The 22,345-nt window shown below is 42.8% G+C and overlaps 1 protein-coding gene and 1 long non-coding RNA gene across 6 annotated transcripts; one reads left to right on the plus strand and one right to left on the minus strand.

Annotated features, from left to right (window-relative positions):
• The first annotated feature begins 3,675 nt into the window (after positions 1–3,675).
• Positions 3,676–6,440, plus strand: LOC115586767 (uncharacterized). The gene is made up of 2 exons (XR_003984913.1): positions 3,676–3,911; positions 5,632–6,440. It is a non-coding gene; the product is annotated as an uncharacterized LOC115586767 (long non-coding RNA).
• A 4,191-nt stretch (positions 6,441–10,631) lies between these two features.
• On the minus strand, positions 10,632–21,577 carry LOC115586747 (putative adenosylhomocysteinase 3). Of its 5 annotated transcripts, none has more exons than XM_030426077.1 (17): positions 21,253–21,577; positions 16,551–16,662; positions 16,000–16,137; positions 15,419–15,519; positions 15,102–15,204; positions 14,916–15,010; positions 13,595–13,701; positions 13,392–13,508; positions 13,250–13,313; positions 13,080–13,168; positions 12,875–12,945; positions 12,698–12,792; positions 12,503–12,601; positions 11,646–11,714; positions 11,442–11,520; positions 11,231–11,351; positions 10,632–11,137 (listed from the first exon to the last, which is right to left on the minus strand). In XM_030426077.1, exons 1-17 carry the CDS (start codon positions 21,541–21,543, stop codon positions 11,131–11,133), a joined length of 1,758 nt encoding a protein of 585 aa, XP_030281937.1. In that variant the 5' UTR covers positions 21,544–21,577; the 3' UTR covers positions 10,632–11,130. The 5 variants fall into 5 exon arrangements, with proteins under 5 accessions (XP_030281937.1, XP_030281940.1, XP_030281941.1 ...); XM_030426080.1 differs by lacking the exon at positions 21,253–21,577 and adding an exon at positions 19,366–19,479; XM_030426081.1 differs by lacking the exon at positions 21,253–21,577 and adding an exon at positions 16,899–17,083.
• Positions 21,578–22,345: the final 768 nt, after the last annotated feature.

Below are 22,345 nucleotides of genomic sequence, written 5' to 3' on the forward strand. Positions count from 1 at the left end.
TCCAGATATCACTGATTTTTAAAAAGCAAAAAATGAATAAATGTGCTTCCCTTGTAACTTGAAGAAAGAAATAAACAACAAAAAAATATGTGATTTATGTCTGTACTTTGCTTGTGTGTATGACATGGTTACAGGTTGCCTCACGTGTTGAGTAAAACTTTTTTTTGCCATTTATCAAGAAGATTTAAACGTCATTCAAAGGTGCTTCTCAAATTGTTTGAGTTGTTGAATCTAGTTTCCACAGGACTATTCACACAAGGAACATATTTAAAGTCATGTGATGGTGCAGAATGATGTCACTCTGGGAATATTCAAACTCTCTAAATGACAATAACATGTCCCTCCTCCGACCACTAGATGGCAGTCCTATCTGTCTGTTTCACAGACTGTAGAGGTTTAAGAGGAACCTTCACTTATTTACTTTTTGTTGTAAATGTTTTTTTTTTTTTGCAACATCTTTTATTCTTTAAATTTATAAGAAAAAAGATCCTTTCTCAATCACATTGCACAGTTGTTTTACATGGCTTGTATCTGTAGGAAATTGTGTATTCTTGCATATTAATTTTTCATGTCTTGGTTTAATGTGTGTCAGCAGGCCTTTTGTCGTGTCACAGGAAGGAAAGCACAGGTGCGGCTTTGTAATACAAATACACAAAGGCTGAATTCCATTTAGCTGCTTCAGTTTCTGGGCGCTGGTAGTGTTAATGTTGGCACACTGTTATAAGTTACTGCAGATACTTGATTAAAGCAGAGCCATTGCTAATTAAAATAATGTCACTACTATGAGATCTCCTCAGAGGTTCTTCATCAATGCTGAACTGGTCAACAAAATCGATTATCATGGTATTTTTTTAGTAAAACACCTGGATATTGATGTTACAAAATATTGTGCGGATGACATTTAGAAAGCCCTCAGGTGTTAAAGAGGTCGTATTGTGCTAGTTTTCAGATTCATCCTTTTATTAAGGTGTTCTAGTAGAACAGGTTTACATACTTTAATTTTCAAAAAACAAATTATTTGTCTCATATTGTGCATTGCTGCAGCACGCCTTTTCATACTGTGTCTTGAACAGCCTGTTTTATATACAGAGTGAGACAACTCGCCTTTTTTCAGTCTTTGATGAGAGTTACTCAATAGGCAAGATGTAGCCAATCAGAGTAGGGAAGGTCATGCTGAACAAGGTAGTGTGATCCAAAATAAAGCCACTCAGCTGATAACCACACAGTATAAATATATATATTATAACTCCTGTTACATAGTGACACAAAGAGGTTACTGTGGTAAAGGCTCGACTCCAAACCAGGTGATTCAGGAAGTGCAGGAGCTGTGGGAATGCTGCGTAACACAATTAAAGAAGAGGCCAAAAGCATAATATGACCGTCTTTGACACAATGACAGTTTACTCATCGGTAATGTGCATATAATTGTCAGTAAAGGCAAAATATAAGAACTATATATAAGTCTGATAAGGTCGGAAAATTATGTTTCTTTACTGTAATGCAGCATTTAAAACCAGGAAGAACAACACTTATGACATCTCACAACAACACGACATATAAATATTTCCAGCCTGTTATTTTCCTCCAGGTCAAGATGTCTGCTGTGAAATAGGCCTGTAGGTGAGAGCGGAGTGAGCAAAGAGCCGTTTACGACAGGAAAATAAAAAAGAGATGGAAAGTTAGTCATGATGAAATAAAAACAGCTCATGGTAAAATTAAAAATGTATTCATTTAATTAAAACATATAAAATTATGAAAATAAAATAAATACAGTTTATTTCAAATTAGGATTTGGGTTTTAGACATTTTCAAGATGATTTTGACTTTGACCATCTCATAACTATAAGCATTTTTTCTTGCGTGATATTTCTTCAGAAACATTTTACTATTATTTTTGACGGATATTGTGACTGATAAGATTCATGAAGAAAAGAATAATCAGATTTGCATCACAATTAACATTTTCACTGTAAAAACTGGTACATTCATGATGATGTGACGTTTGTGACATTGTCTTCTCACATCTATAGAAAAAACATTTGTAGTTTAGTTCATCCCTTCTTTAAAACATTTCAGCCTCTTCAGTTTGGATACTGCATTTGTCCAAAGTTCAATTAATGTGCAAATGTTTTTCTGAGCACTTTGTTAATTTTGAACATGTCTTCTCAAATGGCCAAACCCGTAGTGATGGTGGTAATGTTATCCATGTCCTCTCCAATTAGATTCCTACTGGGTTAGTTAGTAACTAAGTAAGTAAATGAATGAATGAATGAATGAATGAAGGCAGCCCTCCTGCATGCGATGCTGGAGTATGACGCTGTTCATCAGGAAAACAGGAGCTCATAATCATCTTATGAAATATTCATAGTTGTGTGGCCGTTCAGCCTCCTCAGGAGCGCAGTCAGGTTTCTTGTTTCAGCATCGGTTTAATTTAGCTGGAGGGTGAAGACACACTCAGTGAGGCAGATTAGACATTTGATCACCGGGATTATTTTCTCCAGAAACTCATTATTACTTTTAATATTATCACATGTTGATTTTAACATTTAAAAAAAAAAATGGGATTACACACTCCTGCATATTTTATTCACATCTTTTATTTTGTGTTCTGCTCAGATTAGAATGGATGATTAGAATATGATCCATTGATGGTTGAGGTAAAGATATTTTATTAATATTTGTGTTATTTCAGGCTCAGTACAGTTAATATTTGCAGTGTAGAGCTACTTTTTAAGAAGATTTAAAACTGTATAACCATCGAAAAAGGGGAAATAATGAGTGTCATGAGTAATAAAATAGACGTATCGGTTGTTTTAGGCGTTAGTGGTTGCTGAGTGAAGTTATGTGAGAGTAAGTCGAGCAGCAGCAGCAGCGGAGCGCAGCGCTGCTGGCCGGCTGCGCCTCCTTCATAATGTATGGAGAGGACAAAAGGCTGCGCGGGTGGATTTCAGCGTCAACTTTGAAACAGCCGTAACCCAAACCTGCCCCATCCCACTCTGACGGCTTCCCGTGCAGCTGAGAGGATGATGCCTCTTTTTCCACCTGCAATCTGTCTAATAATCACCGACAGCAGGTAAATGAGCCCAGGAGGGACCTCTGGGTGCGCGTATATATAACGAGGAGCGGAGAGCGGAGACAGGCAGACAGAGGAGGCCTGCGCTCGGAGAAAAACTTTTGAGTCCCGTGGAGCTGCAGCAGCAGGGCGCCACACCCGCTGGAAGATGCTGGTAGGTCTGCAAAAAAACGTCAGGAGTTTTTATTTCGTAGCGTGTAAAATTTTAGAAAAGGAGCTGAGAGCTTTGCGTCCGGCAAGTCCTTAATCTTTAAAGTTTAAAGTAGCACACATCGTCGTGAGTGCTTTATTTCCGGCTTGTGTCGCACTAAATTAACTTTATTTTCGTCTGCTCGTAATCTTGATTTTGTCTGACGTATGCAGGCTGATTTGGGCATCACTGGAGTCCATCGTCGTCGTCGCCACTGCAGTGCGCGTCCTGTGCGTAAAAGGGCGCAGGGGGAAATGTGCCGTAGGCCATGCGTAGATACAGGAGCAGCAGACGGAGAGGGAGGAGGGAAGCTTGGATTACTATACTGCCAGTGGGTTAAGATGCTTACCAACTAATTACCTGTCCACTAAAATCCCCTGCCATACAGCCTAAACAAGCAGGGGGCCGCGGGGGACGGAGAGATGGAGGTATGGAGGGTAAACTGGCACAGAGCGGAGCAAGAGAAAAGTCATCAGGTCATCCAGATGGAGACCACTTCGAGGTTGTTTTCTCCTTTTTCAATTACAAAAAACGTCTGGTTGTGGAGATATTCTGCTCCTGGAGGCTCAACAAGCAAGTTTCATCTTGTATTTTTTGAGAGAACTAAAGTTTTGTTGTGAGCTTTGAGGATATTGGATCATTTATAAGGTAAGAATCCAAACAAAATCTACTTGTAAAAGGAGAGTATTCAGACATTCATACTTATTGTGAGCATTTATGACCTCTAGCCAGGCTCATCACAGGACAAACAGATACAACACATGAGTAGCTGTTCTTTGGAAACAACGCTTTTGATTTCTGCTTTCATAATGTAAAGATTTGGAGATCCTAGAAAACTAGCAGGTGATCGCACAAGATGTGGTGGATTTGACGGGAAATTACTGTTTTGAAGAATACTGAACCATCAATGTCTAGACTGTCAGATTATCACTCCAGACAATGTGGCTGTCACCGAGAGGAAAAAGCGACCAAGACATGAGGAGCAACTAAAAAAAAACAACTTCCAACCAAACGCAGCAGCTTCAGCATATTTCTGTTTACTCTCTCTCTCTCTTTACCTCTCTCTCTGTCTCTCTCATGCTTTTTGCTCTATTGATCTCTCCCGGAAACGGAAAGATGAGCCCTGCTTTGGGAGCCATTTGGAGCATCTCAAAAATCACTTAGCGCATCATTCCCTACAGCCAGAATCAATCCGGGCAGCAGCAGCAGCAGAAGACCTGCTCCTCCACACCGAGCAGGCACCACATCACGGAGGCCGCTTGAGTCCCAAAACACCGAGGCCCACAATAATCCTGTAATAAGGATGAATAGGTGCTAATTTACGCGGAGATTTTCTCCCACTACAGGCCCGTGTGTAGCAGATGGCGTGGCTGGATTTACTTTACTACAACGCAGAGATGAGGGGAAGGACGCCGCTGACTCTGATACTGCCTATTTCCACTCTTGCGTGCTCCCCGACCTTTACAGAGGTCGGCAGGAGTTTTACAGGAAGTCACGGACAGCTCTGTGTTTGACATTGTGTGTTGGCGTCGGGCTCCAGTCGTATCTCCTCCTGTTCTGTGTATGGCACTGGTAGAATTCACTGTCACAGCACACTATCAGTGAATTACCATAGGGCCATAAACAGAGTAGAGACAGAACCACACTGCCTACATCCCAATCTGCTTCAACCCGGTTGGCGTTCGACCGTCTTCTTCGCCCATTTTGGCACTAGCACATTTTTGCTTTGTTTCTCCTCGCTTGAGCAATCATGTGTAGTGCCAATATGGGACAAGAGAGACACGCAGCTGCTTGGAGAATACGTTCGTCTGTCTGTGAGAGGAGAGACGGGAGGATGAGCTATGGATCTGATCGATTTGCGTTGTCCCATCTCAGATATCATTGGTTGCCATGGAGGCTCGAAACATGGCGCGTAACCCGAGCCCTGCTCGTCACACAGATGTGGTGCGCTCTCCCACAGTGTTTGGCAATGGTAGAACTCACTCTGGTGGGCTGGAAGGATCCGGTGGTTCTAGACTTGCCAACAACTGCCAGAGAGCTTTGACCTGCCCGCCACCACGGCAGGACTCATCACAGGGGGAGGAGGGTTTGTTTTTTATTGTAGGAGAACACGGGTGTGGTTGTTGGGTGTGTGTGAGTGGCTGCAGGCGGAGCAGTGAGGGGTCCGAATCGATTATCCCCCCCTGAGCGTTCTTGCAGTCGCAGAACATCAGAGAAACTCTGCAAGGGATGCAAGAAGTTGGCGGTTTCTGAGAGGAAGGAGATCAAAATGAGCCACGTGCAGGAAGTCCAGTAAATCTGCTGGTTAGGACAAAAAACATCCCCGGAGATTTTAAATCCTCTTTGTGTTGCCTGTCTCTCCTTTCAGATGTATGATGCCCCCTCGGGGTCGTCTCAGCCGGGAAGATCACACTGAAGGTATGAACCAAAGGAAACTCTTGACCAATTGCCCGCGACACATAAATCTATACACGCGCCATTAAGCACCGAGTTGACCATCATCCACCCCGATCAATAATTCAATAAATCAATGTTGTTCTTAAGTGTTTTTGGCCGTGAAGCCCCCAGCTGAGGGCCTGGAGCTGTGAAGCCTCGGCGTGTTAGCAGTTAGCAGCAGCGGCTAACTCACTTTTATGCTGCAACCTGATCCAGCTCAGTCACGTCGAGGCGCCAAAGAGGTTCAACATAAGTGATGTCAGCGCTGCGTCAAACCATTAAACCATCATGATAAACTGTTACAGTAACATTCAACATTCATTATTTCTGGGAATTTGAGAGGTTTTAACGACCCGAGGAGTTTACGTTCCCCGATCAGTCAAAGCTCAGAGTCAGAAGTCTGGGAAAGTATTGAACTTGTGCAGATTAACCGGATATTATCCAACTCATTTTGGAAGTTTGCAGATGCCGATGTCGATATATGCACTTATTTCATTCCAGCTAATTGCAGAGATCATCAAATCTCTCCTGTCATGGAATTAACTTATTATCTTGTCGACTCTTATTATCATGACCAGACGCAGACACACAGTGCTTTTTTTTTAAATGTTCACATTCACAAGACAAAATAAGAAAACTACTCAAACGTTTGTCATTAAAGCGTCATTTTTATCTTTTTCGGGCTGTACACAGTGTTTCATTTTAAACATATGATATGTGACATTTCTGTATTAAAATGTATAAAAAAAACTCAAATTTCACAATTGTTTTTCTTTAGGTGTTTGCCTACATTATCTCAAATGTTTTAACAATGTTTAAACTCACAGAAAAAATCCTAATTTACTGAAGGTAACGGTGCGTTTTGTGGACTGTTGTTATTTCCAGGAGTCATGTGTGATGAAGGAGGTCAGCGAATGTGACTGAACACATTGTGAATAAACTTTAAAACATTACCTCGTCCATCAGACATCAGCAGCTCCCATGATCCCTTGCTGGTCACCTCTTTTGTTTATTTTGATTAAGAAAACCGCTGGCGTCAGAATAATATCGACCAATACCAGTGATTATCTCTGACATACACTCTGACATGAAACATGTTAATATAATTTTGAAACACAACATTTTAGATTAATAGAAGATTCAGAAAAACACCTCAGTATTCCTGAAATCCCGACTGTGGCCCTGAAACCTTCTGGTAAAGCAGAATGTTTCCAAAAATGCTGAACATCTGTGGCACAGTTAGAGTTGACGGATGCCTGCAGGCCCTTTCAAAGTCCTAAAATCAATTTAATACATGTTGGGCCTTAAAAGTCAATGAATAATTCATTGGATTTGTGAGGTCTTGCCACAAACATTTTATCTAATCTGATTTATCCACTTTATAATGTATTGTTGTCGTAATGAGTCAAGCCCTTCTGAGTCGTATCCACATTTCTTGGAACCTACGACTGAAACTAACACCGTCTTCTTACTTTATACTTGCAATCATCTTTTGGTAAAATGCAGATTGACCAAACTTAACTCACACAACCATATTCCTTGATAAATGTCCAAGAATCAGACTGAAATTCGGTTAAAAAATATCCTGAAAAAGTCTTAAAACACTGAATTAAAGTGACACCCTGTGCAAGAATGATGCACTACAACGTGTCGGATTTATCCGCTGATGCACTGCAGCCTTTAAAGTTGTATCTTGGATTTAAATGTTTCACTTCTAATTGTTATAATTAATGATTTACAAGGTGCATTATTAGGAACATTATGTTGTAGCAAAGTGTGAGAATAAAGACAAAATGTGAGGCCAGGAGGAAAACAGAATGAGGAGATGATAGACGATAAATGGCAAGAGTCCATTATTTAGTAAGTCCACCATCTGCGTCTCTTTGGTGGGACCGAGCGGTCGGAGCGATGAGCGTCTGATATACGTTCATCATGTTTCAGTATGGACGCTGTGAGAGTCCATTATGGCTGACTGCGGAGGATGTGAGGTTAAGTGGTGCCAGTGGAGAACGAGGAGAGAGGAAGGAGGGAGGCCGACGCGCTGACAGCTGGTACGAGTGATTAGACCGTGTAGTGATGCAGGGAAGGCATCAAAGCTCTTTAGGGAGAATCCCTGACAGGGAGGAGGAGGAGGAGGAGGAGGAGGAGGCCAGGACACACACGCACCACACACACACACACACACACACACACACACACACACACACACACTCACAATCCTGAACTTCCTGGTTGCTAACACTGCCTTTAACCTGAGCACACAGGGGCCTGCAGCGTATAGGCTGAACGGGCCATCTGTCATTCTCAGATGCACCATCAACCAATGGATTATCAGCAGGAGACACACACACACACACGCACACACACACACACACACACACTGCTAATACAGGAGAATGAGTGGTGTCATTAGATTAGATTGGGTGTGGCGATCTCCTCATTAATCTCTCACACTAATGGCTGTTAAATTGCTTTTGTCTCGACCGCTCCTCTGTGCTGTACATCACTGTGTTACTGTGTCTATTACATTAAAGGTGTATTACACTAATCTCAGCGTGCCGAGTCTGAGTTTATCGATCGATCGCAGCATTCTCTCAGAATACAAAGACAGACACGTTGACGTGCTGACACCTCCTCAGGACAAGGTTGGCTCCAGACGCTGATGATTTATCGGTGGACCCGTTCACTTATTGTCACCGCGATGAGAGAAGAGTGACGGAACGAGGCGTTTGATGTAAATCAGTAAAATACAGTCTCAATTATCTGAGAGAGGAGAGGCAGCGGCTACTGTTTCCTGCAGCATTAGTGACTCACCTTTAGCCTGCTGCCCCAAACGAAACAAAGTGTTCAGTTCAATAAGGATCTTTAGCACACACACATCCACACACACACACACACACACACACACACACACACACACACACAGACAGACAGACACAGACACAGACACACATTCTGGATTACAGTAATCCAGGGACAGGGGGGTATTTTTAGGACTTCATGATCAGAGACAGACAGGATGCATCAATCGAGCGAAAAGAGATAAAGATTGTCATACGACCAGCTGGATCCTCTTGGAGCAGATTTAATTACGTAGCGTCTGATTCAGAGAGCTACTCAGGGAGGAATTTTTGTGAATAGATGTGAAAATTAAAACAAAATAAAAGGCACTAATGTCTCACGCTCAGTTAATGACTGAACTAAACCAAAACATGGTAAGTACCTGAAATACAATGGCGGCATTTATCACACAAATGGAGCCGATGGTTCAAACTAATCACTTGCACAAGAGGAACTAATTACAGGTTTTGAGAACAGATAGATTGTGTGACGCTCAGAGGCGATGATCACTATCATTAGCTATGACAGGGAAATGGAAAACATTGGAAAATACGTATCTTCTTTCCGCACACTGCAGCGTTAAACATCACGGGGACAATTAATGAGGATGGGGAGAAAAGGTGAGAATTACAAACTGATGATGGCCTGACGTGTCGAGTTCATGTTCTGTAGGTGGCAAACCCTGTTCCTGTTGGATATAAATGAATTACTGTGTTACAACACTGGTTAAATACATCTTTAGCTCAACGTGTGTGTCATTTCCTCCCATGATCGTCACAGCAGAGAGGCAGAATACACTTAAGATTCAAGAGCTCAGGAACCAGAGATGTGAGATTGTGACTCCAGCTTGACTTGACAGAATACAAATGAGTCGAGAGAGCAGCACAATATCAGGGACCTGAAACTGAGGCAGCTAAATGGAATCCAGCCGTCTTTCATTTTCATTATTTACACCTGTTATACTGTTGTTTTTTTTAAATCACTGCTAAATGTCAAGACGTCTCCTGTAGCAAAGGTCTGTTGTGTTTGGGTTTTACCTCATCACCTTGCAGATTATCTCCAAGACAGCTAACTGGACACACACACACACACACACACACACACACACACACACGCACACACACACACACACACACACACCGAAGCAAACCGCCGTCCATCTACCACTGAATCCCTTTAACCTTGACCTCAGTGCGGTGTGACTTTTTGAGTGAGAGGTTCATTAAAAAGACAAAACAAACTGGTGCTAAATAAAGACCATAAACAAAAGTGAGACCTTTAATTAAACCCACTGCAAGAATCACTCAAAGACAACAGAGCTCCGACGCCCCCTAGTGGCAAAACAGTCACTCAGGAGCATCGGCGGTCTTTTAAGAACTGCAGGTAGTTGCACTATTTTGCACTTTGCTGACAAAATAAGAGGTCCTACTGACAGTTACTTGTGCATTTTGTGCATATGTGTGTTAAAAAGAACAAATGTGTAGTGTGAAGGCCCAAAAGCTGTGTTGGTGGCCATAAAGTTCCTGGTTCATGTGGATTTTATTAGTTTAGGGTAAGTGGTTCTGGGACAGTCTCCAGACTCCGAGACCAGTTTAAATTACATTTGTAATTAAACTTACGTCTTTCTGCAAACTTGTAGGTATGATGTCCTTTGTATATGTTGCTTGTCACAAGGTTGAGCCAATTGTGTGCTTTGTGTGGCCGTAACAATATATTTAGATGTATGTGGTGTGGCTCGACTGATTATCTGATCCATCATTCAGCATTTATCTGCTGATTTTATTTTTATCTTTCGGTTGAGTGCAGACGAAATACTTTTATCTAAAAATGTGCATCTTTGGCTCAACTGAGGAAAAGTAATTTAACTTATCAAATACATGTAGCGGGGTTAAAAATAAAATATTTGCATCCAAAATGTAGAGCATAAGAAGAAAATAGGAAAACTCAAGTACCTCAAAATTATATGTAGAGTAAATTGTTAGTAAATGTACTTAGTTACAATCCAGCACTGCCTGCATGTACACTTTCTTGCAGTTCAGTTCAAAATGCCTTCTTTTCGTTCTGTTAAAATGATGAGACACAAGAAAAAGCTGTGAGAAAACTGTTGCTTTTATTATAATATCTCATGCACGCTGAACTTCCAGAAGTTTTTAAGCTGAAGTTCAGAAAAAAAGGTTTGATCCAAGATTTAAATCAGGAGACATTTAGCTATTCTATGTGTACAAATGTGTTTTTTCAGCAGATATTCAGCTTTAATCACTTGACTTGTTAATTTATAACCCACAGTTAAATACAGTATATATATCACTGATCGCTTCTCCATTTAACACATTACATTGTTTTTTTATTTCAGCACCCATTCAGCACTTTGTGTTTAAATCAGAATTCACTATGATTGCATTCTAAACACTGTGACAAGGAAACAACATGTTAAACAGATTGAACAGCGCAGAGGAAAGAAGCGAGCTGACGTCCCGACCGACCGTCGCTCCATGAAACTGACTCTGATTCAGACTGTAGAGGGTGTCAGAGTCTGCAGGATGTGAAATCCATAAGAGCGCTTCTGTCGTTCAGCTTTATCTCCTGGGGGTTAATACCTGTGTGGACAATTAATTACAATATTAATTACAATACAAATAAAGAATACATCGTGTATGTGTGTTGTTGTGTGTGTAAGACAAAGCACACACCTGTAGTAGTTGGGTTTGAAGGGCCCGTGCTTGCTGATGCCCAGGTACTTGGCCTGTTCGTCAGTCAGCTCTGTGACGTGAGCATCAAGCGTCAGCAGGTGAAGACTGGCCACAAATTCATCTGAAAGTACAAAACATACACATCGGTTAATCACTTCTGAAACACAATAAAAGCTCTGACTGTTTCAGGACATATAAGCGGACGACTTGCCCATCTTCTTTGGCAGCAGGTAGACGTCCTGCTTGTATCGTCCCTCTGGAGCGCTGTACAGCTCTATGAGAGCCATTGCCTGACAAACATTACAGTGAAAGCCTCTGTTTATACAACGACAGTCGGCTAACACTTGTCTCAATGTGTCAGCATTTTGCTAACATAAAACTGTGTAAGTGTATAAGATGAAACGTGTGATCTGACCTGAGTTGTAGCGGTGATGGAGAGGACGAGTGACGGCACCGTGGAGCAGCTCAGGTTCAGCAAACGACCCTGAAAGAGCATCAAAAAAATAAATACACACTGTGATGTGACAGCAGTGACTCATAATAATCGAAAGACGTGTAAAGGAAAGTGTTTTATCTCAAATAATTATGTAAAGAATAATCCTCAAGTCTCTATGCTGCTCTGCTGGATCCCATCACAATGATCAGCTAAATGTGCTCCTGGTGCTCGACTTATCTCGGGTCAGACGTGCATACGTAGAGCTATAAGACTCTATGTGAAGGTTTAGAGTGATAGTTCAGGTCTTTTTATGTGGAGTTGTATAAGGAACTCATCTCTTATCGGTGTATGACCTTCAGCGGGTGACCGTCAGCTCTCCTCCTGTGCGGTGAAGCAGGGAAGCAGAGCATGCTGCTTCTCCACACAGGGTGAAGGTTGACGGTCATCTTCTGCAGGACAGACACCCATCAGGGATAAGTTCATCACACACACATCAAGAGGTATTTCATTATAGAAAGCATCTAGCACAGCTATGGTTAGTGCTGTGTATAGTGTAAGCTATGTGGGGTGAACGGGATAATAATATACAATAAGATACAATATATCAGCCTAACTAAGTACCGAAAATAGTCGCTGCTACTTGAACTTATCATTATTTAAATCAACATTTTATGTCAGTGGATTCATTTATTTTGTAAGATTATGTGTAATAAATGTCATGATGTGCAGCAGGAGCCCAGTTCAGAGCACACTGTGAGGATTTACTTTACAATAAGTTGTTTTTTTCCGTACATCATCCCTTGGTGCTGGTGTTTAATGATCAAATTTATCATCACCTCAGCGAGCAGGACGATTCTCTTCCCATCCGGCCAGATCACATGATCCACCTGAGGCCTCACGCGCTCCCACCTCAGCTCTGTAGTCCGCAGACTCGCCTGAGAAGGAAGAGTCCATGTTTTATACAAGGTAATAAGGAGGCACACAGGTTTACACACACACACACACACACACACACACACACACACACACACCAGGTCTATCTCGGTGCTGGAGTGCCCCATGTTGCAGACGATGCAGCCATTCTTCATTCTGTCCAGGTGTTCTCTCACCACCACGTTCTTATTCCCTGCAAAGAAACAGAGATTACATTAAACACAATCCTATTATAGTACTGATATTGCTGATTAGAGCTAGAGGACAGCAGTTACCTGTGCAGGCGATGACCACGTCTACCTGTCTGACCACTTCACTCAGTTTAATCACTCTGAAGCCGTCCATGCTAAGAGGAGAGGAGGAGAGAACAGGGTTTTGTTTTGTTTTTTAAGCAATATTTCATGACGTTTTGCTGCAGCGTGCCATAAAGCGGGAAGCACACTTCACATCTGTGCTGATAAAAGCTTCCTGCATTCATACCAGGCCTGAAGGGCACAAATTGGATCCACTTCTGTGACGTATACGATGGCACCCAGCGCTTTCAGGGCGGCACAGCAACCTTTGCCGACCTGCAAGAAGAGAGAAAAATGGTTTGTGGAGCTGCTGAGATGTCATCATTCTTCTATACTGAAATTCCTCTTCGTACTGACCTCGCCATACCCGCACACCGCCACCTGTTTCCCGCCAAACATGGTGTCAGTGGTCCGCTTCAACCTTAAAAAGAGGAGAGTTCAACACAGTCAGACTGTGGTTCTGTGCTGTACCAGTGGTTTTCACACGATAGTTCATTACCCGTCCAGTATGGACTCCTTGCAGCAGTAAAGGTTGTCAAATTTCTGCTTGGTCACCGAGTCGTTGACGTTCATGGCCGGGACACAAAGCTTACCCGCCTTTGACAGCTGGTACAACCTGAAACACAGGCGGAGACACATGTGAGCTGGAGAATTAATTTGTGGACTCTCAGGATCATGGTTCTGGTTCTGTGTGAAACAAACCGATAGATGCCTGTTACACTCTCCTCCACGATGCCTTTGAGGCTCTTGAACAGGCTCGGGTGCTTCTTATAGATCCAGTGGGTCAGATCGCCTCCGTCATCCAGAATCTGACAAGAGTGAAAAACAAGCTGAAACCTCCATCGTTCCTCTCACTGAACTAGAAAAAGTAATTAAAGGTTCCTGACTGTAAAAAGTGAGATATCATGTCTTTTTTTATGTAAGTATCAAAATGCAGTAGTGCAGTTAGTAGTGCCTGCTCAGGCCTGTGAGAGCCGACCAATCAGAGCAGACTGGGCTTTTTGGGAGGGGACCTTAAAGGGACAGTGTGTAATATATCAAGTATTTAGCGCCATCTAGCTGTGAGGTTCTACAATGCAACACTCCTTTGCTCACCCCTCCCGTTCTGAAGACGTTGGAGACGTTCCGGAAGCTACGGTGGCCCTGACGGACAAGAAACTCATTTTCAAAATATGGACTCTTTCCCAACAGCGTTGAGTATTTCTACTGCTTTCAAGTAATGAGGTAAAGATGTAGTTAGTTATTAAGGCTATAAAACTAGAGGTTTCGCTGAGCTCCCTCTCAGCTCCGCAGTCAAGCTGGCTCTGAGTGAAAACGCGATTAGCCTTACTAAGTAGTACCACGTAGTGCTTTGTGTCCCTCTCGGCAGTCCATAGTTTTTTTAAAACCGGAAAGACATGGCGGCCTACATAGAGCTTGCCGGTGCTATGTATATTCAGATAGATAATTCTTCGCTCAGGAGGATAAGTCAGATTGTTGGCAGAGGTAATTGCACACCAATGAGGACTTACTTATGAACGAAGACATTGATTTGAGTTAATAAATGACACACTGTCCCTTTAAAGAGACTCACTATGATGAAGCGGTCAGACAGAGGGTAAATAGAGGTCCTGCAGGTGTGGATGATATGAGAAAAATAATGTGTACAGACAACCAAAATAAAAATATATGACCTGAAAATGAGCATAATATGGGACCTTTAAAGCAACATTATGTAGAAATTGGCATTTTGTGTAATTTGGCACCCCCCAAAGTTTCTGAGTGCAACACCACTGTCGTAAATACAAATCCCAGGTCTGTAACAACTACAAACTAAACTCCTTCTGTCATCACAATGTTATGTGTTGAAAACTGATATCCTACCGTCTCACTGAATTTACAGAGTGCAGAAACAAGTGATACTGACGACACCATTCACTCGATTACAAGAGCCTGTACCATCAACATGATTCTGAAGCTGTTATTTCAAGGTAAAAAAGGTTAAACATCCCTGTGACAGATCAGAGGTGTTTGCTCACGGTACCATGTTGGGCTGCCAGGTGTTCCCACCCACACATCTGTCAATACACCACAAGAAGTCGTCCTCTGATTCTCCTCTCCATGCAAACACCGGGATGCCTGAGATACAGAGCGGGCGTTACTTAGAGGAGAAGGTGAGTGAAGTAAAGAAAAACAAACGGATGAGTCAGGTTCACACAGTCGCTCGCACCTCGTTCAGCCAGAGCAGCAGCCACAGCGTTCTGGGTGGAGAAGATGTTACAGGCCGCCCAGCGACACTGAGCCCCCAAAACAATGAGAGTTTCAATCAGCACCTGCAACAGAGCGCAAAACACGTTCACCTTCCGCCTTCAACGAGCCGTCGAGACAGACAGACCGCAGACAGTCACTGGGCTCAGCCACGCCCACTTCACAGCTAGAGAAGAAACAGTGGGAGGAGCCTGCTCAAGCCTGTTAGAGCTGACCAATCAGAGCAGACTGATCTGTCTCAACATTTCAGTGTGTTTTCTGTGTGTGTGTTGAACTGACCGCCGTCTGTGCAGTGATGTGTGTGCAGCCCAACACTTTGGCTCCAGCCAGAGGTTTCTCCCCAGCCGCTCGTTTCCTCAGGACCATCAGAGCTGGCATTTCTAAACATCACAGACAGAAACCGATCAGGAACACTCACGTTCATCAGTGGCGTGCACAGACTTTTTGAAGGGCAGGGGCGAAAAGAAGGGCATTTTAGCGCACATTTTGGCTCCCAAGAGGGCACTTTAGCACAAGTTTTTGCCACCCAAGAGGCCACTCTAGCGCTAGTTTTGGCACTCTAGAGGGAACTTTAGGGTGTGTTTTTGCCACCCAAGAGGGCAGTTTATCATGTTTTAACCAGCCATGGGGGCAGTTTAGTGAGTTACGCATACCAAGAGTGCACTTGAGCACACGTTTTGGCTCACGGGAGGTCACTTCAACAGCGTTTTTCACAAGGGGGGGGGGGCGACTGACCCCCCTACACCCCCCTTGTGCACACCACTGACGTTCATGCATCTAGGGATTCTTTTTCTTCTTGTGTGAGTCACGCTGGACGGGTGCTCCAGTCTATTAGTGGTTCGACGACTCTTTGACGTTACCTTGCTGCGCGATCTCTATTTCTCTGCGTCCGAAATCGGCCTGTTTGATGTTTTTGATGCAGAAGTCGGAGAAGCCCTTGGAGGTTGTCTGAGCCTTGTCTCTGGGAGAGGACTCATCCTCTGAGCTGACGCTGCCCACTGCAACACAGACACGAGGCATTTTGTGTGAAAGTGACCAGCTGATATGACGTGATGTCCAAAAGCAGACACACTAATTGAGGTATAAGGTGTTTCTGTTGTTTCAGAAAATCGGACTCAAGCTCGGTGACTCCTTTTCTCTGAGCCTTTGAAGTCTCTACAAACCCTGACAGTGATTGACACGTTTGAGAAAGGCATAAAGAGCAGATTAGGACCAAATTAAAGAGACTTAAGTCTTCAGAGGACTTTTCCTTTTAATTAAGGTTCAGCTGAGGCAGAAAAAGCACCAAGGCTAATCCTCGGGGGTCTGTAGTTCTCGTGCTGCTGGGATCAGAATTAGCTCCGTGTATATATCAAAGACATGTGATCAGACTTAAGAAGGTATGCGTGTGTGTGTTTTCATGTTTCCATACCTGAGCTGTAGCTGTCTGTGGAGGACTGTGAGATGGAGTGAGACAGAGAGCGACGGCCGGTCTTGGTGGGACGCTTGTTGAATTCTTGCTTCTGGTCGGTGAGCTGTATCTGCTGTGGAGCCAGAAAAGACAAAATGAAGTTAGTAGGACAGAGAAAAGTAGTGGTTTTAGTAGCTGCTGGTCACAAGCACAAAGTCTCATCAACTTCATGCAGCTGTAATAGATAAAAGTGCACAGAAACACCCTTCAGAGCAGATTTATCATGTAACCTGCTCAGAGCCTGCCGCTATCACACACATCTCCTTCTCGTCTCCTGACTCATCCCTTCATCATCTGCTGCCGTCTCACCATCCAGCGAGGCTCTGTGAAGGCTGGGCTGCTGCCACAGGAGTCCCACTTGGCCATGTCTGCTCCCTGGCTGCTCGCCTGACTCGAGTCCAGCCCCAGAAAAACAAAACAAAAAAACCCCCCGCAGGCTCAACTGAAGGTTTTTCTTTTTCCTCCTCCTACTACAATCTCCTGCTTTTGTTCTGTTTCTTACCCATGTGGGCAGACGCGTGCACACACCCACCGACGCGGACACACCTCCACACCCACCCCTCCTCCAAACAGTGCAGTGTTTAGAGCAGGTTTAATGAGCTCACTGCAGAGGGGAGGGATTTAAATATGAAACTACAGAATACTGCAGGTTTATTATACTGTTGCATGAAAACATACGCTGCTGGCTCAAATATTAAAGGAGACCTTCAACGCTTTTTCGTTTAATATGCAAATTCAGGAGCAGATTTATACATTTCAATGTGACTATCACAAAAAAAGAGACTCTGCTCATCATAACTTATTACGTTTCATTGGGGAAAGGCTGAATAATCAGTCAGGATCAGGAGAGGAGTATGTCCTGCTGCTAGTCAAATCCCCCCAAAACCTCGTTAGGTGCAATTAAACTCGAGATGCTCACGAACGATTGTAATGACGATCTCTGTGGGGGGTCTCTCCGCTCTCTTTACTTTGATTTTTAACTTTGTATTCACACCACAACATCTTTTCCTCACAGCTCTCATTATTACTCTCACAGGTGATAGAAATGTGGATAAGAACCAAAAACCAAAGAAAAAAACTAACACTTAAATAATAAGAAAAAAGGCAGATAAGATTTGAGTTTTAAATATTATATAGACATGAATAATGGGTGCAATGGTCCTCTCTTTGTCCCTTCATTTATTGACAACTACACTGTACACAATCTAAAAAATGCAATAAAGCAACATGATATTTGAAATACAATTACCTTTAGAAACTTATAAGTTCTTTTTTGGAACACCACCAAAGGATGTAGAATAAAACAATCAAACATAAATATTGAGAATCCTTCTTTTAGTTGCTAAAAAGATTATAACAGTCTCCTGACTGAGGCCACGGCCCTCCAGTTTAACACAATAGAGGGAGAAAATTAAGGATGTCTTCTGTATGGCAAATATCGACAATTAAAAACAGATATTTCTGACTGAGTGGGCATGTTCTGGTTGCTACTTGTTTGTTAGATTTTCCTTCACCATGCGTGTATTTTCCCCTGAGAAGGAACCAAAAAAAATGGACATTGAAAGATGCTAAAAAACAAAACAAACATAATTTAATTTGTAAAGTTTGTTTATTGTTTTGACAAGGTGATACACTGAGGTGCATAAAACTAAATCACTTAACAAGTAACAAGTCACAAGTAAATCATATATATGTAAAATGCACCGTCCTTCTCATTTTTAGTTATTTATTTCTTTCTGACCTGATCAATTTAATCCACAATAACAAATCTTGGATTTAAGCGGCCCGGTCCTCAGGATAAAAAAATATTAGTCTGTAGAGTTTTTCATAGTGACATTTGTACAAAATGTGTCATATCACACGTTCACATCACACGTTCACTGAATAACTTTCATATGAGGAGACGGAGGAGGCAGACGGCTTCCGAGCCAGTGACTGCAGTGTGAGACTGCTTTAAATATTCCTAAGTGTGACAACACTGGATATTTTAAAGGGACCTCGAGGAAAATCTCCAGACATTTTTGTGGCAACAAAACCGTGTTGTTTTAACAAGACCTGAGACGAACAAAGCAGTTATTTTATGCCAAAACATGATGTTTTCCAAACTCCTTTGGTGTTTTTTGTGCCAAAACCAAACCAAAGCATGTGCACAATGTGACATTAGAGAAATAGAAAATTAAAGATGTAGAAACGTAAAATTGCAACATAAAGAAACATGATGTTTTAACAGTCTGTGGTTGAGCAGGAATGTACTTTACCAACATTTATTCTGTCGAGTAGGTTGATTTAAGACAAATACATTTCTTTCTTAAGCACTTACGTCTGTTTAAAGACTGACTGGTCGAGTGATAAACTCTGTTTTCGTTTAAGTAATGATCACTTGAATACAAATGTTTGAATAAGGAGACTCTTACTCAAGCAGCTGCTTAATCTTTAACACAAAACGACGTTAAGCTGTGACTTGGAGCAGTGTGAAAGTTAACTGAATGTTCTCACGCAGGGGTCAGAAAATAGTTTGAGCTCAGCTATTGTTAAAAAAAACAATGAAAGCTAATAATCATCTTAATTAGAGTGACCGTGGTAAAATGTGTCTCCTTGGGAAACCAGTCATGCTTTGATTTGTAGCCTGAATTCCTAATTAACTTTTGAAAATGTTCCTCTCTGTCCTTGGAATCAATAGAACCAAGAAAATTCTTGGCTGTGCTTAAATAACAACATTATCCTGACTCACCGCCCTCCAGAGGAAAACCTCTCCACCAACAAAAAGCACTGATACCTTGATGCAGATGGACTGCACGGCCTCCTGCTCCTTGGCTTTAGTTATGTTCACTAGACTGTACGCTTTCTTCATGCTGGCTCTCTCACTGACCACAGCGACTCTGCAGAGCGGCGAGCTGATGCTGATCAGAGTTCACAGAGTGACGCTTTATGCCACACCTTCGCCCCACACACACACACACACACACACACACACACACACACACACACACAGGTGACAGGTGGAGACAAATGGAGTCTTTGTGAGGCTCACGGAGGGGAAGAACAGGTTAGAGATGAAGGGAAGAAAGCGAGCTGTGAGGAGGGCGAAGCTCAGGCGAGTGTAACTGGAGGCGGCAGATGAATGCATGTACAGTCAAGTGCACTCTGCTCTCAGGCTGTACATTACGCAGACAGTAAAGAGACGCACATACATGAACATACTGTACATTCACGACAGAAAGAAGAGAAAGAAGAGAGCAGCTGTTGCGACAGAAGAAGCAGCAAAGTGAAAAAACACAAGCTTTGGAGCTGCATTCAGGGACAGACGGCAGCTTAGTGTTCCTCACATAAATCAGACAACTGAGCTGGACTGTATACTGTCATTGTTTTCTGTCCACTAAGTGACTAAAGCAGCTCAGCAAGGGTACTAAAAGACTCTTAAAGGGGCCGTCCACACTTTTTTCCTGACACATGGACAGTGCATGTCTTAGGAAGCATCACACAACCTGCAAACACAGTTAAAACCTCCTGCGCAGGTCTAATAAAAGATGCTATGCAGCTGCATCATGGGAAATATAAGGATTCAGTGTTTTTCAAGATATTTTCGGCTTCTGCTGCTTCGATTTCTTTCTTTCATGTCTTCCAGCTCTGTGGATGTATAAATATAGTGTCTGTTTCAACCTCCAGTTTAGAAGTTTAGTACGCCTATAAAATTGTTGGACACACAGAACATAAAAAAAAAAAGATGACGCAGAACCAGAAATGCAGTTTCTTTATATTCCACGCGTTGGCGCCTGCATTACCCACAGAGGGCAGGGGGTGGAGGTGCGGGGTGGAGGTGCAGGTGGAGGTGCAGGTGGTGGTTGTGACTAACGTAGTCTCAAGATAGCTTCAAGGTGAGGTGAGGAGGTCAGGTACGCTCGCTTCTTTATGACTTCTTACTTCCAGATAAAACTCGTAGTCTTCAAGTTTTTTTTTTTTTTTTTCATTTGCAGCAATAATCTCCAAGATCTGTTAGCAGACTTAAAGGGTTATTGCATCAATTTTACACATGAAAGTATGATTACAGGTGGACTGTATTTGTGAAAGTACAAGTAAAAAAAGTCCTTTTGTGACTCCAGAAGAAGCTGCAAGTAATCTGATCCAATGATGTCACTCATTGGCTAAGTTGCATTGTGGGTAGTGTTGGCGTCAGGTCCACTGGTCTACTATTTCACACCTATGTTGGACTCATTATGGACAGTTTATAAACAAATCAGACATTGACATTTTATATTCAGCACATTCTTCCTCCTTTTTAAAACCAGGCGTCTTCATTACCCACAATGCAACTTACTGTAACATCACTGGAGGCAATTTATCAGATTGCATGCAGCTTCTTCTTGAGCCACAAAAATCTTTATACTACTTTTTTTTTTTTTTTTAAAGTTGCCCTGTAAGAATGGACTTATAGAATATATGACATCAGCGCCTTTCCCCTTTAAGTCCGTCCAGTTCTTCTAAAGAGACTAAATGTTTACAGAGTTATAAATATGCATGAGGGCGCTGGTCAGACATTCATCGAGGCTGCACGTTGCAACTCAAATCATTAACAGCCTGAGTATATGCAGCTTCACACCTCTTGTGGAAAATGCTTACAGATGCATGTATTATATGAAATGTCTCGATCGGTGTCTTTGCTCACCATGTCAGTCTTCCGAGCTTCAGTCACTTGCTCTCCCGTCTCGGACTCTGCCCCGTCTTCGTGCTGTCCCTGAGGCGTCCACTTGCTCTCAGCTGCCTTTAACATCTGCAGCAGGTTGGGGCTGCATTTTGCTGACTGATCCTTGACTCCTTCCTCTGTGGTGGCAGCAGAGGCATCCTCCTCTTCCTCTCTGTTCAGCGCAGCTTTGTTCTCCATATGTGGTTCAGGATACTCATCAGGTAGTGGCAGGTCCTCCCAGGAGCCTCCTGTCTGCTCCTTTTCCTCCGACATGACTCCCCCGGCAGCCAGTAATGAAGTGAATTAGATCCCTGCTCAGGTGACCCGACTGGAGGCCAGGTGGCGGCTCGGCCGTACCCTGCCCACATACATCTTATTTCCTGCAGCAAGCGTCTGTTTACACTAAACAGCAGCAGCTCTTGGGTTACTTTGACTAAATGTAAAGTAGATAATTAGACCAGGATGCAGTATTTACAGGGTCAACACTGATGGGAGTGCTTCACTGAATGTAACCTGGAAATGTGGGAATGTGTCTCACTTTAAATGCCATGTGGGTATATGTCAACATGCCCTCGTCCAGCCTTTTGGACCAAAAAGGACCCCGAGTATGTTAAAAAGAAGCTCTTATACTCGAGACCTCAGGCATCCGGGCTCAAAGAGCCACTTTTGTGTTGTCTCTGATAACACTGGCTCATATCACATCGTGCACAAACTCATGAGTGCAACGCAAACAGAGTGTTACATAATAAACAAACAGGCATGTTTACATCAAACCCCACCAGCATCAATAGTGGCCCCATGGTGACCGTCCGCCGCCTTTTATGTGTCTGTTGCCAGGCGGAAAGTCAGGAGCAGCTCAGGGCATGACGGCAGATTCTGTTACTGACCAACTGGAGTAGTTTTAAGTTTCATACGGTGTCAAAGTTCACAGTTTTTCACTTCTGTCTTGACATCATTGTGAAGCTGCTTGTAATAACACATTTTGCAACTTTGGAAGACATCCACTTGATTTGTCAAAGTCACAACGACGGAGCCTCAAATAACCTTCAGACAAACTTTTAAATGTGTTTTTCAT

The sequence above is a fragment of the Sparus aurata genome, chromosome 8, assembly GCF_900880675.1.
Source record: "Sparus aurata chromosome 8, fSpaAur1.1, whole genome shotgun sequence".
Classification (NCBI taxonomy): domain Eukaryota; kingdom Metazoa; phylum Chordata; class Actinopteri; order Spariformes; family Sparidae; genus Sparus; species Sparus aurata.